Below are 19,113 nucleotides of genomic sequence, written 5' to 3'. Positions count from 1 at the left end.
ATTTAATTCTAGAACATTTACAGTGAATGTGCTGGCTTGAAGGTCAGCAGTCCTTAGTTTTAATCTTCTCCTAAAGTACCTGTTCTTGGCTGCTGTCTGAGAGTAATGGCTGGTCCATATATCCTCCCTGGTATGACAGTGTCTATGAATTCTGTAAAAAGAGGTAGTATAGGAAGAACTCTTTAAAAGATTATCTTTTTCCACTGTAGTTCACCTATTTTTATAATAAAGAAATACAGATCAAGGATTATCAAGGAAAAAAGAAAACTAAATTCCCAAAACAACTCTGAAAAAAGATGAGCGCGTATGCCATATTCTGTTCATATCCTCCCACTGATGCTATGGTTACATTAATGTGATACTCAGTAAAAAAATAGTTTACTCAGTGTGTCATAAACTAAAACCATTTTTCTGCCTAAATTCTGACTCGCCATCCAAGAGCTGGTGGTGACCACCTTGAGGTAAAGTTGAAATATCAAATAATTTCCCAATATTTATTTGAATATTTTCATGTATTTTAGTGATTCCATAATATTAAACACTCCACATCCCTATTTTTGTTTGTTTTGTTTTAATAAAAGGAAATCAAATAATAGCATGTTTGTTTACAAAGATATCACATCATGAGAATAGATGATGATGGTGATTTTCAATGTCCTTGGTGTATTTTTAGTTGAGTTTAGTTCTATATTTTTCCTGGTACACAAGAAATATTCTCCCCATGTCTTCTCCTGAATGTATACTGCATATGATTTGTGTATTTGTCTTTGGATACAAGTGGCCTATAGAAAAATCTCTCATGCTTTATTCTTAAATGTCTGTGTTGAACAGATCCCCATGATTTATATATATATATATATGTATATATACATACACATACCCTTCCCTCTATCATTTGTCACACCATCACTTATATTTTGTCCAGTTTATTTTGCTGTACTACCAGAATAAGTAAAAATCTAGGTTGTGCTGATGGTGTCTTTTTACTTTGTCCAGTTTAATTCATTTAGCATTCAAAGACACCTGAGACTTGGATTTGTCTCCTAGCTCTAGTGCTTTGTTTCTTTTTCTAGTCCTTTTGTCTGCTCTGCCTAGTTAGACAATAGTTCTGATGGCCATCAGTGAATTCACAAAGCGTGTCCAACAGGCTCTGAACTTGTCAGAGTGGGGCACTGCTGTGACACCACAAGCAAAAAGCCATTGGTTCGGTTGTGTCTCTTGATACTATTTCTCTAGTGATTTGCCTCACTTTGTATTGCAAATAGCTTGCACTATTAAAATTCTCAATTAGTTAACAGGGAAAGGGCCACAACATCACCTTGAAGGAGAGCTGTCTGTAAGCTGTTCTTAAAAATTGATAATATGATTCTTAATCACTGTTTAGCCTTGAAATACTCTTTTCACTTCCTGTGAGCCCTGACATTGTCTTGACATTGTCTTTTTCCTTTATGTTCTTACCTCTGACACTTCCATTTTCTATTTTTATGGCTAATTTTCATTGCAGAGACTAGTGAGAGAGAGACCAGGACAGGTCTGTGGTTTTGGATTAAGATATGCAGTGTCAGTTTTGTGATATGAGCACACGATGTTAAGGATGACATGGTAACCTTTTTGCTAGCTTCCCTCCAACCCACTCCCATCCATAAGCATGGTTTTGTCATGTAAGTGCAAACCTAAGTAAAAAGTAACTGGAAGGCTGGACGAAGGTTGGAAGTGTAAACTTATTCCAGGGTAGTGAGGTAGTAAGCAAGATGTGTGTGTACTAGCAGATACCTAGAAAACATGGAAATTACTTTGGTGATTTGTGCTTTACACATCTTTCACCTTCAAAGCATTCTGTACTATCCTGCTAGGTGTGGGACGGTATACTGAGGTTTAAGTTTGGATTGAGTGGTGTCAAGAGAAATGAGAGGGTCAGGTCTGAAAAAGGAGAGAAGGCTTTAAACCTATATGCTGGCATAGGGTTCCATAAGGAAGAAAGTTCAAGTTTTACCTGGCACCTACTCTGCTGTAAGAAAGCCTCATATTCTAATAAACACAAGAGTCATCTATTTTAATTTAAACAAGGAATTTAGATGCTTGGAGAACAAAGAGTCCTGTTTCCACTTCAGTGCTTGCTCACAATTTTTACGCTGGGGCTTAGAACAAAGATTTTGTGTTGATCTGTATGTTATTTTATATTGGTTCTTGGGTTGGTAGTGAGAAGAACAGTTCTCCATATAGTCTAATAAGTGATATTTCACTTTGACTATTTTGAACGGGAAAAAAAAAACTACTTCTGAGAAGTGTGAGAAACGACTGGACCCTTAGAGAACTAAAGCTATTCAAGTCACAAGTTTAAGTAGAGTGTAGAATATAATTAAGGAATCCTTTTGGTTTCACATACTTCGGAATGGTACCATCTCTGCCCAATTCCAAATGTCAGATCTCCTCTTTTTTCTTACTTTGATAAAAGTATGGAAGTATGGACTGAGTGAGATGCTATTGTTGGCAAGCTTTTGATGGACAGTCCTGGAATTTCATTGCAGGAGCCATGACTTCTGTTTTATCTGAAATCTCACTGGCTCTCGATGACAGACAAACTCTGTTTTTAGCATTGCACTGAAGGTCAGGCAAATGACTGGTTTCCAAACAGAGTAACTGAAGATACTGGAACAGATTTATTCCTGGTATAATTCCACTAGTTCTATGAAGTTACAGGGGAAATATATTTGTAAAGACCCTTCAGAGTTGAAGGACAATAATGCCGTTCTCAATCACTTGTGCAAAAAGGAGGTTGGGGGAAAAAATAACGCTTAATGTAAAAATAAAATTATTTCTGCAAGAGAAATACTACATTCCCTAATATAAGAATAATATATATTTTTTTAACCTGGTTTAAGCCAACATCACTCCATTAAGGATACTGAGCACCATGGAATATGCTGGGTTTTTTTTTTCTAATATCTGAAAATCTAGCTTGAAAAGTTTTAATCTAAGAGCTAGGCTTGAGGTTTTCTGTCTATATATATATATATATTTATCTTAAGGTTAATCTAGGAAATACGTACACTGCGTAGGCTGCTTTCCTCATGGCATTTGGGATGTTTCCATTATTTTTCACACATCTTTAATTTTAGATACAGTTTTGGCATACCTCACGTCTATAAGCTGGCTATCAAGCAGACCGGTTAGATATTTCATTTCATTTTTGCAAGTTATCCTTGACCTTAATTCATATGTAAGGCAATAAATTGATTTTGCAGATGGGCCAAGAACGGTCAGTAGTAATTTGTGAAAATGAAAATTAGGTGGTTTTACCATTGCTCAGGTGTTAGGAATGGAATCATCAACATCTTTGTAGGGTGCCATTACAAAGGCCAAAATTGTTAGAAGCTAGAAAGAAATTTTTATAAAGCTTTGTTGCACAGATCACAATAATGTTGAAAGTTTCCAAATCATCATGAAAAGCGGAGGAGTGTATGCATGTTTGTGGCTGTAGGAAGTGTATGTGTCAGCAGGGAGGTATAGCTATGGCTAACAAGGAGGTGCTCTTCATCTCCTACTTTGTTAGAGGGAATTGATCAGTCTAGGTTATGGACGCACAAAGTCATAGATGCAGAGAGATCTTTTTGTTGGTAAAAGATGTCATGTTTTATGCCACTTTATAACTGAATGACTAGGACTATCATTGATTACCAGTGCCCCATGACACTGGGAGTTGGTGCAAAAATTAAAGATGAATTTTTTATCAAGACATCGTTATCAAAAATGTGAAATGTTGATGTTTTTACATTTTGTATAATAAATGTATATTTAATTTTCGCAATTCTATGGTAGAAATGTATCCCTTAAAGCTCCATCAGTGTTTTAATACTTTGGTCTTATTTCAGCAAGCTTTTGCTTTAGAGGGCAAAATGGTTCTTTAATAACAGATACCCTAGTAGTCATAAAGTACAAACATCTTTTACCATAATGAGGCAAGATTTCCTCAAATTAGCTTAGCTTTGACTCCAATGCTGTACCCCAAAGGCTCTGCTTTTCCAAACCATTCATGACATATGCTTTTTAAACCCATAAAACAATTCTGCACTCACTGTATACCCTGTGTTCTAATGTCAAAGCAAATCTATGTTCTACTTGTGGCACCTGCTGTGGCACATACTTCAGCTACTTCAGGGTAGTACTGAGCATACCACCATACTGAAAGTCCTGTCAACAGAGCTGTGATAAAGCCCCTTTGGAAAATGTATAGCTTCACCCTGAAATCATTTATCATAACTCGTAAGGGAGAATTAATTAGCATTTAGTCCTTGTAATAATTTGGGTTGCTGCCCTTCACGGAATAGGGGCATGTATGTGTAAGTACAGGCCTCATACAGAGTGGGAATGCTTTCATTTTTAACAAGGCAAAACAAGTTCTGATACAAAGAAACTGAATTTTTTAAAACAACTAAGTAGTTCAATGTATTAATGAATGCTGTTACACTGAATGTTCCTAAGTCAAGTTTCAGAAATACAAGGCTGTATTTCTAAGTACAGAAAATACTACTGTAGGTTAGATAACAAGCTTGTAACAAATGGATTAGTATTTTTTCCTTACTAATGTCAGCACAGTTCAAATGACTGTCTGCTATGGAAATAGCTGTGTTAAGGATTGACAAATACTTTGTCTATAGCTATGTAAAATCTGACCCCTCTATCTCTTTGGCATTATTATATTTTATGATAGGATTTGGGTGTGTGCACTTTCTGTACGTGGATGATGTTTCCCAGTTGAATTGTTATATCTATTACATAAAGCTATAAATGAAAACAAAAGATTTTTTTCAGGAAAAAAAAAAGTGACTTTCTTAATATTAACTCATATTTACTTCAGAAGATTTTGTAAACATCTTTTCATCCCACTGAGCTAAGTGTACAACTCTGAAATCTGAAATTCAGTCTCTCCTAAATCTGTTGTGTATATCTTTTTATTTTCATTATTGCATGTTTCATAGGTTTGTCCTGACAAGGAGTTGCTTAATGGAACTGCAAATTAACGTAGTTGGATCCTGTTGATGGACTGCTCTCCTGTCTTTCTGCCACTAACATGGGATAGCTTTCTGCATTCTGCCAACACAGGGATCTTCAAACATTAGTTTCTGTGATTTAAGCTTACATGTCATTTATTCAAAAGATTGCAAAAACTGTGTACTTAGTTTTCAGCTCACATACTAGAGGAGATATGGACTGTCAGATGTGAGATGTGAGGTCGCCTGGCCTGTTCAGCCTGGAGAAGAGGAGGCTGAGGGGGGACCTCATTGCAGTCTACAACTTCCTCACGAGGGGGAGTGGAGAGGCAGGGGACCTATTCTCTGTTATCACCAGTGACAGGACCCGCGGGAACGGTGTGAAGCTGAGGCAGGGGAAGTTTAGGCAGGACATCAGGAAGAGGTTCTTCACCGAGAGGGTGGTTGCACACTGGAACAGGCTCCCCAGGGAAGTAGTCACTGCACCAAGCCTGTCTGAATTTAAGAAGAGATTGGACTGTGCACTTAGTCCCACAGTCTAAACCTTTGGGCAGACCTGTGCAGTGCCAGGAGTTGGACTTGATGATCCTTATGGGTCCCTTCCAACTTGGGATATTCCATGATTCTATGATTCTGCCTGTCACAAAGTGAAAGGTTTGCTTTTTTGCAGGAGGGCCAGTTAGGTGTGGGCCCAGCCTGCTCTCGTGGAGTTTGCAGTGGCCCCAGCCATACCCTCTAGAGAGGGTTTCTCTAATGTAAAGGTAAGATGGACTTTCAAGCTCTTACTATTGATAAGAGCAGGAAGGGTGCTCTTCAAGACAGAAGCAAAGTAAAGGACAGAAAATGGACACAAGCACCAGGCTGTCCACCATCCTTAGTTTTATTTCCATATTCATAAAACCAGCAAACATTATCCTAAAACAATAGGGGTACAGAAGAGCTTCTGGAATCCTATTGTAAATTAAAGGTATGTTTTCCAAATGTTATTTGAGAAGAAATTGTTGATATTTTGCCTGAGGTGAAAATATAAACTGCTTTACCATATCCAGGCAGCTATGCAGTCACTTGTAGTGCTACAAAGCTGTTAACAGAGAAACTGAAATACTTGCATTTGTACTCAAGAGAATAACTTCGGGCTAAGTAATAGCAAATTAGGACCGTAATATTTTTGCAGTGCTTTTGCTTTACTTGTAATGGGATTTTATTTTCTTGTTGCCTGTCAACATGAGAGACAGAAGTTTTCTGGTCTTCCAAACAGACAGGCTGTGGTCACAGGAGGAGCATGCACAAAGGAATTAATTTCCTGCGTGAGACTCTTTGACTCACAAACTTCCACACCAGCTTGATTCACACCTCACTTGGGGAAGGTACTTGTAGTCATGCTGTTTCAAAAGCTGTTTATCTTTGAACAGTTCTGTTCTTTCCTCTTACTTCTGTAGAAGGATTTAACCGCTTTTGATATTTAGACTTTCAGTTCTCCTTTTTTTTTGAGGGCTGATTATCAGTGTACCTACTAATGCAAGCACAAGACTTTCTAATTACACACTGATACAGTATAAACAGCACACTGCCTTCTTATCAGTCTTTACATAAGATGGGCATGACTTTGTGTCATATCTGAGTTGCAGCCAGCAAAAGCCCAGCTTGTCAGCCTAGTGCTTTTTCTCTGAACTATCACATTGCACATTCTTACAGGGTCATGCATGATAAAAAAAGGATAAGGGGCCTCCCAAGAGATATGACCAATACCTTATTGTCTGCAGAGCTTTTAGCTCTTCACTTATTGCACATCTCTTCAGAGGGCTGCAGCAGATGCTAGAGCTACTGCCTGGACTGCAGGGCAGAGGAAAACAGAGCTTGAAATCTGTGCTTTCATGTCAGTTCTGTTTGTCTGTGGTATTCTCACAGAGCAGCAGGGTTAGACAAGGAATGATAATGTTTTGAAGTGGAGAGTGAAGACAGTTTTGCTCTTTTCTGATGCATCCAGAATCTTTTTTTTTTTCTTTTTAAAGTCTTATGTCTTGGTTTCTCCTTTTTTTTTTTTTTATTTTGTTAAGAATTCCTTTTAATACCCAGATGATGACTTCATACTAGTCTTCTGTATTCTTTGCCCAAAACAGTATTTGATGCCTTATTTTTCGCTCTCAAACACATTTATTGCTTGTTTGTAATACTTGTATTACCCTAAGGAACAGTGTCAGGAATGGTGTGGGCCCCATTACACTGGGCACTGTGCATATGTGGAAGAGAGTAGTCAATGTCTCGCTGTTTAAAAAAGAATTTGCTCACATTTCTGGTGCCTTACCAGCAGACTAATAGGTTAATCTAAGTTTGCATTTACATCATCTTTGTGTGACTGATGCATGTAGCTTTAATATCAGCTATCACTTCAATTTAATATTTCCCTCTGCAACCTTGGGAGTCTTTCCAAATTGATAAGAAAATTCTGCTGGTAAAATGCTATTGCTAGTAGTGACTCAGGACTAAAGACCTGGTAATATTGTCTTTTTCAAGCTCTGACTTTGGATAGCTGTTGAAGAATAGCATCGATATGAAACATGAATTGTTGCTTTCTAGATATGGAATAAGAGGCTCATGTCACTGTGTGGGATGGGAATGATTTTTATTTGTACATATCCTGGACTGGGTATGACCCAAAAGACTCACTGGTATTATCTGGAATTGTGTAGGAGATGCACTGGAAGTGGAAGCAGCAGGTAGAGGCCAAAATTCGTTCAGTCTTGGAAATGGTACAAAAAGGCAGAGGGAAAGGCCAGTCAGAAGAAAATGCCTGTCACCAGCTGAGAACACCAGATGGACATAATCTGTGGTGCTATTTTAAAAATGTCTAGTAAAAGTTTGGGAGGATCTTCAGACTTCATTAGGCAGTCTGTGTAAAATGCTTGTGTTGCTCCCATATCATATGTGTATGTAATTTTACAGTCTCTTGAAGAGCTTTATAATTCTATAAATAGAAGACCTGTCCTTGGCTAAAGAGAGATTATGAATACAGCTCTGTTTGGCACTTTTGTGTGCCACAGAAATCTCCCCAGCTGCCCAGTTACTATCCAAGCAATCTTAATTTTCATTTATTTCCAGTTCTTGGTATCTGAAGTAAAAGCCTCCCGTTGTTAAATAGGTGCATATTCACTCTGAGAAACGCTTTCTGCTGCCGTTGCAGTTGGCACGTTCTTTATGTGGAGCACATCAAAGCTGTGTTGCTGACAGCTATTAAATATTTTCTCTGCAAACATGATTCACGAGAGTGAGCAGTCTTAGTGAGTGTGATGCAGCCAGGGAAAGAAGGATATTAAAAAAAAAAAAAAAAAGAAAAAAAGTGAAAAATAAAGACTAGGAGGGGTGGGAGCCAGTCATTCACTAAGTAATTTCCTGATTAAAGAGGGTTTAGAGAAATTTGGCTAAGATCAAACTGACAACATACTAAAACTCCAAAATGCCTACAGATTGTTTGTGCATGGGTGTACAGCTCTGAAAAACATTACTGTAAATATAACTCTGCTTAGAACAGAACTTTCATAATACCATCAGTTATAATTCTGGCTGGATCTGAGATTTGCATGTTGATATTGGGGAATGCATCAATCTTTTGTCTTCTTTAGAGATGTTTTTGCTTTATGCAATCCAAACCACTTTAATTTAGCCACTCAGAGGCTTGTTTTCTGACAAAACAGGATGATGAAGCTTGTTGTTCTGCAGTTTAGCTAAGTCTTCATTTGAGATCAAAGTGGAGGGTTAGCTTGTTTTTCCACATGTTCCTTTCATTCCTTATTTGTATCAGACAAGTAACAGTTTTATTAGCAACAGGAATCCCTATTAAAGTTACTCCTATTTCGTCATCTACACAATTCATTGGTAAGCAATTAATTTAGTGCTAGATGAAGAAAAAAAGACAAACTGGGCACAGAGAGGCAGCCCACTTCAAACTTTCTGAAATTTTCTTGATCAAACAAACTTCCCTGCTGCCTCCTCCAAGCCAGTTGCTTTTGACATGCTCCACTGCAGAAGTTAGTATCTTGCTTGGCCAAAGAAAACATTGTTAAGCCAAATTTTTAACTTGAATGCATTCCTTCCATGGACTTAAATAGATGTCCTGTGAACATCTATTCCAACACAAAATATGCAAACAGATTATCATAATTAGTGTATTTGCCCTGGAGCAGGAGAGGAAAATTCCTAATTTGGGCATGCTGAATTTTGAAACTTACTGTGGCTAGGTACGTAGCTCATTACAACCTCTGACTCCAGTGCTTCTGAGAAAAAGGTCTGCAGTTTACAAGGAAGGAATGAAAGATAAAAAATACAGTTTTGGAATGGAAGTGAAGCACCTTGCAGAACAATTCTTATGTGTAAATTACACATCTTCATTATCCATAGTGGGCCATGCTCTGATTCAAACATAAATAAGTATTTTAAACTAAAAAACATGCTCACATTCACCTAGATAAAGCTTAGCTAAATATACCAAGGAGGATAAGGATGATTTTCACATAAAACTCACACATCTAAACTTTGTTACTTAAGAAAGTTTATTAGATAAATGCCTAATCCATTTTCAAACATTTGCCCTAGCTTCTGTACCTCTGAGCATGCTACAAAACTTGTAGACATCTTTTGTCATGACTGTTACTTTTCTTCCAAGTACAATTAGTTACTGGAGAGAAGTAGGAATGTAGAGAGGAGTGAGAGTTGAAGTAGACATAGAGGTTGTGCTTCAAGGCCCTACATGGAGCACTCTACTAAAATCTGAGTGCATTGGAAGAATAATCCTGCCTTAACTTGGTGTTGCTTACGCCATTAAATAGTGAACTCCAAATGTAGGTGAGGTAAAACAGGAGAGAAGCAAAATATCCAAAAAGGATTGAGTGAAACATTGCTCCAGACTAGCTTGTCCACAAGAGAGTGGTTTTCTGGGCTCCTAAAAGACTGGTAGATGAATGTTGAAAAATAGGCAAGACCCCTGGTATTACTGCTGGCAAGGGATCCAAATTTCTTCATTGTCACAGCAGTAACTAATTTTTCCTACGAAAGTCAAAGTTTGTGCTTTTCCTGTTGTTGAAGTAGATATATTTTTCTAACAAGGTTGGGAATATGCTGCTGAATGGGATAGTAAAGTAAAAATGCCGTACCATTTTAGAGAACTCTAGAGGGACTGGGAGTATAAAAAAAAAAAAAACTCAGCAAATTAAAAACTCAGTCACTTATCCAAAGCAAATTGAGGCTGCTTGAACTATGCACTCTGCTGAATTAGGAATCATGAGATCACAGATTCCTTCCTTTATCTGGGATGGAAATTCCCCAAGAATATCTTTCTTTGTAGTGCTTGGGAATTTTTGAGTCATGTTTCAACCCGAAACTTGGGCATAAAAATAGAAGACATAGTGATGAAGGTGAGTGGCATTGTTTGGATCTTCGAACACAGGGCAGTTTAAATGAAGAGCCACTCACCATAGGCAAAGTGATATTAACTAGCTGAGGCCATTCATTCCTTAAAGCTCTTCCTAAATTATCTGCCTCTGCATCAGCTTATGGCTTTTCAAATTTATGGGACATCCTTGTTAGAACTTTATTTCAGTGCACCATTCTTGATGTTACAAGTTCTTACTTTACCTGTAGTTTCAGTTGTACCTTTCAGGATATGTTGGCTTATAAACAATATTGATGTTAGTTTAATGAAGACTTTCTGTACCTTTTCAGAACATATAATTTCTGTCTTCTGCGTAGTGTTTTGTAAAAGATTTTTTCTTCAGATTCTCCCTACGAAATGGTGCAGGTAGGGAAGGGGGCTGACGAAGAAGTACTTGCTGGGGAAAAAAGGCTATCAGTCCAGGTTACCTTTGTATGTAGCGCATCCAGCTGATCTTCTTTCTGACAAGATGTGAAACAAGCTTGTGAGACCTATATTGTATAGGGTCCACACTGTCAGGATTTACTTGGCCTCCTGTTTCATCACAAGCTTGATTGCGAGGAGGGGAGAGGAGAAGGCAAGCAGGTGAACTTACGGTCACTGAATATACCCTTTTTGAATTAGAGTTTGAACAAAAATCAATGTTTTTTCTCCGTAATTGATACTATTTTTCCATCTTACTCCTTTGTCTTTTTTATTTTGAGTCTGAAATAGCCTTTAGCTACAAACAGTAACAGTATGTTAAAACATCTCATTTCTATTATTTCATTTTGTCTGTAAACAGGAAGCCATTCTGAAGTCACATAAAAATTGGTTATTGTAGAGTACATGTTCATCGAAAAAAAAAAAAGACCAAAAACACATTTTGAAAACTGTTGAGCTTAATACTGCTACATGCCCTGAAGTCACTGTGTGATGTGTGGGAAGGTACTTAGCTACATTTATGCAACAGAGGATTACAAATCTGATGGATGTAAAATTCACCTAGAGGGAAGGCTTTTGCCTTGAGAAAGCCATATATGCCACTGGTTGGTACTTTGTCAAATAAGATCTGCTTTTTCATTATTCTCTTCAAGCTTTAGGTGGAAAATTTTTGCAGATTGCTGTACCCACCACTGTAATGGGTTAAAACACCCAAAACCAGGGTCAGCATCATCATTCAATAGAAGTCAAAGCCTTGTACTGAGCAGCAGCCACATTTCTCATTAGTTAAGATAAAGGACCAGTAAAACAAGCTTCTTCCTTTTTATTTAAATTCTGATTGTCATCTGATAATTTTGTTTTATAAGTCTTTTTATAATCTTCATCACAAGTTTTGCCTTTCAAAGATTATATTGAGGTTATATGTAAACATTGAGATTATATCCATGTGTTCAAATCAATTCCCTTTAAACAAATGTGGTTCCTTTCGCTTCAAAGGGAATTGGCATCTCTGATACAAAAGCTTGAGCAAACCTTAAGCTGTTAAATTTTAACAGGTAAAAGAAACGTCCTGTCTTTAGAACTTTGCTTGCTTCATGAAACATCCAGCAAAATGCTGGAAAATCCAAGGAATCTGCAGGGATACCTAGCAGGATGTCATGTTGTCCACTAAACATGGCACGGCATATTACAAAAGAACTCTGCATTGCACTTCCTCAGGGGATCTTGGTTTCTTTCCTTTTCCTTTATTCACTTGAATTTACGGATTTTTTTCATGCTGGCATTTTGAAGCTCACGCTTCTGTTTATTCTCTCACAAAGCATGGATGAATGCCACAGGAGCAAAACACTTTTTCTTGGAGTTAAGAAGAGTGTTTGATAGGTAACTGATGTTGTATAGCAGATGGATAATGTTGGGCCATCCAACTGAAACAGGTTCACACTGGGAAATACGGCCTCTAAAACCTTAGAGACAAAATAGTGACATGCTATTGGGTGTAGTTCCTGCAAATTTAGTTCTGATTCAACATCCTTGTCACTGTGGACATGTGCTACATTTCATCTTCTCTTATACATATACCTTTCTATGTGTACAATGCTACTGTAGTGTCTGCAGGCAAAGCATGGAGGTGAATGCTACATATTTCTCATTTAGAGACAGGACTGCTATTTGCTGTGTCAAACCGGCAGCTAGTGTTTTGTTGATCAGAGGAGGAATTATTCCTCTGGCAGCCAGAAACAAAAAGAACTCAATAAACATGCACATCTAAAGAAGAGTTAAGTCTAAGCCTGCATCAAAGCACCCTAACTTACAAACACACAGGAGCAGAAGAGTCACTTATAGAGCAGACATATCTGTGCCCCATCCTCAGGACATGCTCAAAGTCAAAGCTATTATTCTGAGCTGCTTACGGTCGAAATGGCTGCGGGCCACTAAATGCCAAACTAAAACAGTATTGTCTCAAATGCACTTTCAGAGAGGCCTTATTGTTGCTGAATGGATCAAAACTCTGTCAGATCATAAAGCATTGTGGTCTTAGGTAAATACAATGAAATGCCTTAAGAAGAACGAACTTAAAGAAAATCTTACCATAGTGGCCAATAGTAAAAGACATAAAACCCTCAGTTTATTGCTAATGCTTGTAGTGGGAGATGAGACAAATTGTATCAGGAAGTCAAAAAACAGAATAGATTTCAAGAAGCTGAGAGCTGTGACAATCTGAAAGGTTATATCGATAGGTAAGATTTGTTTACTAGAACCTTATCAATTTATTACCGTATCAATTGCCTTAAAATGAATTCAAAATGAATAAAAGAGAGTTAAGGAAGAGGGAAACTTTGAAGAAATTTGGTAATTGTAATCCTTCAAGCACTTAGAAGCTCCGTGTAATTTTGCTGCAGGGAATTGTCCTGTAGAAGCTGACAGAAATACTCACATATACTAGGTTGCCAGAACATGAAGCATCAATACCTCAAATATTTTCTCAAATTTTATTTGCTTTAAGGACATTAAACTCTGATACCAAAGAACTTGCTCACTTGTTCCTTGAAACAATCAAAGTCTGTTGTATGACTCAACTCTGCCTCCATGTCATTTCTGCAAGATACATAGTACATGCTATGATGCTGAGTAGACTGAATGGATGTAGCAGCTATTTTTCAGTGAAGAAAAAAAGAAAAGAGATTATTAACAGTAATGTTATACAAGATTTAGAGAGCTGAATAGTCTTCTGGCTATGCCAACACATCCTTTTCAAAAGCCCCATCCATGTTTGACTATCTCATCTGTAGACTATCCTTTATTTTAAACAAGGATAAGGTGGAGAGGGGACAGGGGAGGGAATGATTGCAACTTCTCCTAATCAGGGACAAGAGCATTTGCATTCATTTAAAATATTCCTCAAAGCCTTTTCTCCCTAAATGTTGCCCATGTGCTTCCTTCTATTTCCCAGCTGAAAATCTTTCACTTTAGGCTTATTTTCATCACCTGGGTCTATTTAGCTTGGCAAGAAGAGCTGCTTCTCAGTCATTTCCCTTGAAAAGCCTATATATTGTGGATGAACAGTGGCCTTGTAGAGGCCTTTAAGAAGAATGTAAGTAAGTGTTTGTTGATTATGGAGGTAGCATTCCACCATGGTTTGGCATACCCAAGGCTGAGAGGTAAACTGCACAGCTCAAGTGCTAATTGCAGTTGTGCTGTTGCAGTACAGATCTCAGCACGGAGTGTCCTGTACTATAAGCCTTTGACTGGCTGTCCTACAAAATCTCTGTGCTGCTGTGGCATTGTGGCTCCTGGTACGCAAGAGAGGTAGATTAAAGCTATTTTGGGTGTTCTCACATGTATTGTAATCTTCCTTCCTAACTACAGATGAAGCACAGGCTGAGCGGCCACTTCAGAATGCCTCTGCAGCTTGCCGGCTCGGCTCTGTTTAGTATAAATGGAAACTCTTCAAGGTGTCAGTGGCATATTTTGCAGATCCCCTGAGCATTTATTTAAGGTGGGGTTTGTTTTCCTATTAAAACCCAAGCAAAATATTTATTATTAAGAAGCCTTGTAGTAAACTGAAAAACAGTCAGACATTGTCTTTGGGAAAATGGTAGCTGCTTTTTACAGCTTACTTTCTCTGAGAGTGGTTAATGATATGTACAAGGACTTTTATTTGCAGTATTCTGCAGCCCCCTGCCTTTACAGTTAATCAGAGTTGCTCAGTTCTCCTATCCAGACCTGGAAGGTATAAAAGCCATCATCAAAGATAGTGGGATGCTTGCTGTATGAGGAAGGCTATCTAGGCTGTTTCCTCCTTTGTTCCTGTTTCATGCCTTCTGGCAATGTGCAGGGTGAAACGGTGAATTTCTGTCAGATGAATTACCCCAGTGACTTTTACTCCTTTTCTTTGCTGTCATTTCTTGTCCAGAATTGTCTAAGAAAACCAATGAATTTCCCTTGGGAGTTGTTACACATTTGTTATGGAGACAGGGATGGGAAGGGAAACATTTAGGAAACAATAATATAAATTTCCCCGATTAACTTTCTCACAATGTGAATAGGAGAGGAACTGCTGTCTCCAGTCCAGAGATAAGTAGTTGGTTCATATGGGCATTCAGTGTTAATTGGTCTGCAGAGGGGTTTCAGTGTCTCCTTCCAGTGGGTCGTGCCCCTCTGTAAAACGAGGAAGTTTTCCTGCCACTCCCAGACACTGTGAGCCTCAGTGCTTAGAAAGCCTATGAAGGTTTGTTGGAAACTTCTATATAAAAATCTAGTGGCAAAAAGTTAAGAGGGAGATTAAATGCTGCTTTCTCCACAGGGTAATAGATTTTACTTTCTGATGATCCTTAGCATCTGTCCATTCCTTTTCTTGTAGTAATATGTGCTACAGCCTCTGGTAACTGATAGCTTATATCCCATCTCAGAGTTTTAGCCTTTCTGACTGTGGAAAGGAACATTTCCTTTCAGTATTTTCTTCTGTCCTAGACATCCCGAGGAGAAGAGGGTATTAATTCCCAATGCTTTAGCATATTTCTAGTGCTAGTGAGATACTGTTCTTAAATGAGAAAAGTTTAACTGGTTGATTTGGGGGCTTGGGTCAGAAAGGGGGCAGGCATAGCTCAAGTCCTAGGAAAAGAAGATGCCCTGGCTAATGCTGCAAGCTGCTGTATTAGCACCTTCTCACTTGCAAAGGCCTCTGTATGTATTTTTGTCTGTCTGTAAATTAGGAATTCCTTGGGGGCAGGGAAGCTGTGTCCATCCATCTGTTTATACAAGCATTCTCATTAGTATTTTAACACTCAGCCACTCAAATGCTGCCTGATCCCTGTCTCTCTCCCTTTGGAGTGGAGCTGAGGGGGCTTGCACGAGAACACATGCTGCTCTCAAGGTGGTGCAGCAGCTGCACTTTGTACGCTGCCTCCCAGGACTGCTGCTAAGTAGCACTTACTCTGAACCCGGTGCAGACTTATTTTTTAGGGCACAGCTGTCACTGTTGTGCTATATATTCACCCAGTATACAGCTCTCCTCACAAAAGAGTGTAGTAAGAATTCTCTGTAGTGCATTCAAAGCAACATGTGATACTTCCAGCCAGCCCACTTGCTTTAAGCTGGGGATATTGGAAGTCAGATGTCTGTCTTGTAGGAAATTTTTGAGAGCTAAAAATCCACATCTCTGAAGCAGCAAGTATTTCTGTGCTCTTCTGAGAGAGGTGAAATATGCTTTGCTTTTCAAGATGAAGTCTGTGCTTGGGGTGCTAAGGAAATGCCATTAAAATTAGATCTTAATGTCAGCAGTATCTTGGCTTGTTTTTCTTGTTTTGTTTTCTTTTAAATCAATTGACAGATATTGTAGCTATACCACGAATGTCTGGCAAACGTCTCACTGTAGCCCTAAATAAAGTCACTCACAACACCTAGCATCCGAAGGCTGTGCTGTAATCTAGAGCAAGTGAGTTAAGACCATTACAAAGGTTTTCTGAAATAGCTCTGTGTAGATTTAGTGATGTTTTAAGATAAAAGCATTAGTGGACAAAATGAAACTATATTTTACATTGACAGTATTATATTTCTATATTCAGTATTGCTTTTGTAATTTTGTATTAAAAGAGAAGCTGGGATACAAACTAGAATTGACTTTGTGACAATTGGGTCTGGATTTTCAGTCTAATTTTGAGGTTGAATTAACATTCACGCTTCATTTTTTAAATATTTTTTTAAAACTTTTTAAATAGAAAATAATTTCTGAAATTTTCACAAAGACAGATCTTCTCTGTCTGTGATTATTTAGTAAGTAAATAGTAGATCAGAACTGAATTTTCAGAGTAAGGAGCATGCCAACAGAAAAACACTTTGCATTCCATTCCTTTCTGCTGGATCTTTAAAAATGGGAACAAGATAGTCTTGAAAGTGCCTTGACACTTCAGATTTGGCTCTCCTGTATCTCTATATGTACACTGGTATTTTGTCCCCAGTAATTGCTGACTGTTCTCAGTGTCCATTGTAACTGCACACTCTGGGTTCACTTGAAAGTTTCTCAGATAGGCCTGTTAGCTTCTATCTAAAATAGATATATTTCTTGATTTTGATTTTTTGATTACAAATTAGAATTTTGGATTTTAACAGTGCCTCCTATATAAAGCTGTAGGGAACCAATTAACCTACATAGCATGTTTATTAGCCAGTGAGAAGACGGGGGGAAGAAGTAATCCTTTCCTGATGCTTATTACAATTCTGAATTATGGACAGAATAAATTAGATCCATCTTTAAAACTTGCAAGTCTTACGTAGTACTGTTTATGCAGCTATAATAACCTGAATTTTAGAGGGAAAGTGACATCAATGCTGCACTGGCTCTTGAAATAGGAATTGGAACAGTAGAGCTGTATGAATGAATATAGCACAGAATTTGTTACTGTTGTTATACGTAGCTGAAGAGATGACTATAAATCCCCTTCCTTTCATTTGCTGGCTGGTAAGCCATGATCATGACCATTTCCTTATTTTTCACAATTTTTCTGTAGCTCTTCTGTAGCTCTTAGCCTCAGATAGGCCAATGCAATGGCCATAGTTAAAAATCCAAATTTGCCCAGGAATATGTGCTTTATAGGTTCTTCTGATAAATACATGTTTCATTTTGGTAGTGTTTTCTAAAAGTGTTAGGCAGAAAATATCCCCCTAGAGTAAGTGAAACCAAGTCACTAGTATGACCATCTCCTGGCTCTTAATTTGACTCTAATTCTGTGTCAGTTGTAGTTACCCACTGTATCTTTATTTTTAGATATAACATCTAAATTTTGGATTGGAAGAAGCGGAAATCAGAGAAACTGAGAGAGAAGTCAACATATTTCACCCTGTCACACAAGATTTTTGGCTTACAAACAGACATCTCACTTTTATGCTCAATGTATAGAAGGCACAAGAGAATTGTTGACTGCAGTCTTTGTTGTAGCATTTTAGATTATCATTGTGTTGTTTGTTGGTGGTGTTGTTTTGTTTTTTTTAGTGTCTTTTTTTATTATTATTATTTTTAAGTGAGGAATATAAGGAAGTGGGTACCTAAAAAATAAAAGACTACAGCTTATGTCTGTACCTTCTAAATACTGAGTGCAGAGAGCAGAGGATGAATCTGATGTGCTCACTAAAAAGTGGCTGAAGGTATGTGAAGGCTCTTCTCTTTTAGTTGGAGTTCCCTAATGGAGCAAAGTTGCATAGATGGCTGTAGTGAATCAATGTCATACAGCTGCAGGCTGAGGGGGCTATGTAAAATGGAGGTCAGGATACTGTCCTCTTGAAGAAGATGCATTCCACAAGGCATCGGGAGCTAACACAGTGCAATGCCATACTGAGCAAACAGAATTTCTAAACTGTTGTCACAATAGTTGGATTTGTAGTCAGAGCATTGTGGCTTCTTATTTCTAAATGTGCTGGTGTTTGTTGGTTTTTTTTTGAGTGTCAAGTGCAACAGGCTGGTGAGATTATCTTGGATATGTAGGGGTGTGTCTTGGTAATGGAGCTGTAAATGAATGTGGGTAAGGTTAAGAAGAATTATTTCCTGTAAAGATCACTACAAAAGAAGGAAAGCATGTCCAAGGCCCCTCGCACGCAACCATTTTCTGTCAGCTCAGGATAATGAATTAATTAGGGAAAAATGACTTTTAGGAGGAAAAACACAACAAATGCTGCAGATAGTGACTTCTTAGTTTTCCAATTCTGACTAATGTCTCTATATACTACTCCAATATAAGTAATTATAATTATCCCCTTGAAGAGGAGAAAATATGTGGTAAGAGAACCACTACACTGGATTTAACTTCTTAACATGTAAATAATGACAAGCAGACGTTGTCCCGGTCCTTTTCAGAAATGTGAGTTAACTGAGTTTGTTTAATTTCCGCACAGTAATAGCTGTAGCAATAGCAGTAGTTGAGGGAAATCTCCCATTATAATTCTAGACAGCTTCTGTAGAAGTGCTTTGTGTGCAGAATGACTGGCACAGATAAGAACTTTTCTTTTTCTTCTCTCTTCTCCCACACAGATCACCCCTGGCAGCAAGGCAGCACAGTCACAGATGAACCAAGGGGACCTTGTGGTAGCCATCGATGGAGTCAACACTGACAGCATGACCCACTTAGAGGCTCAGAACAAGATCAAGTCTGCCAGCTATAACCTGAGCCTTACTCTTCAGAAGTAAGTTGATTTAGGTTAAAATTTTTGCTTTCCGAAGGGCTTCCTGTGAAACTCATGACTAAGGGATATGCGCTTCGTCTTTGCCTGTTAGATTTATTTGAA

At 38.1% G+C, this 19,113-nt stretch overlaps 1 protein-coding gene across 8 annotated transcripts in view; it reads left to right on the top strand.

The window, feature by feature from the left end:
* The window catches only part of LDB3 (LIM domain binding 3), a 121,802-nt gene that overhangs the window by 17,230 nt on the left and 85,459 nt on the right, over positions 1–19,113 (top strand). For all 8 annotated transcript variants that reach the window (XM_083845383.1, XM_083845382.1, XM_083845384.1 and 5 more), the window contains one exon: positions 18,860–19,011. In XM_083845383.1, the coding sequence (XP_083701509.1) occupies positions 18,860–19,011 (152 nt within the window). The remainder of the gene's footprint in view (positions 1–18,859; positions 19,012–19,113) is intronic.

Source organism: Anser anser, assembly GCF_964211835.1.
Source record: "Anser anser genome assembly, chromosome: 7".
NCBI lineage: Eukaryota > Metazoa > Chordata > Aves > Anseriformes > Anatidae > Anser > Anser anser.
The sequence above is the reverse complement of the archived record's forward strand: the minus strand, read 5'-3'. Positions and strand labels throughout refer to the sequence as shown.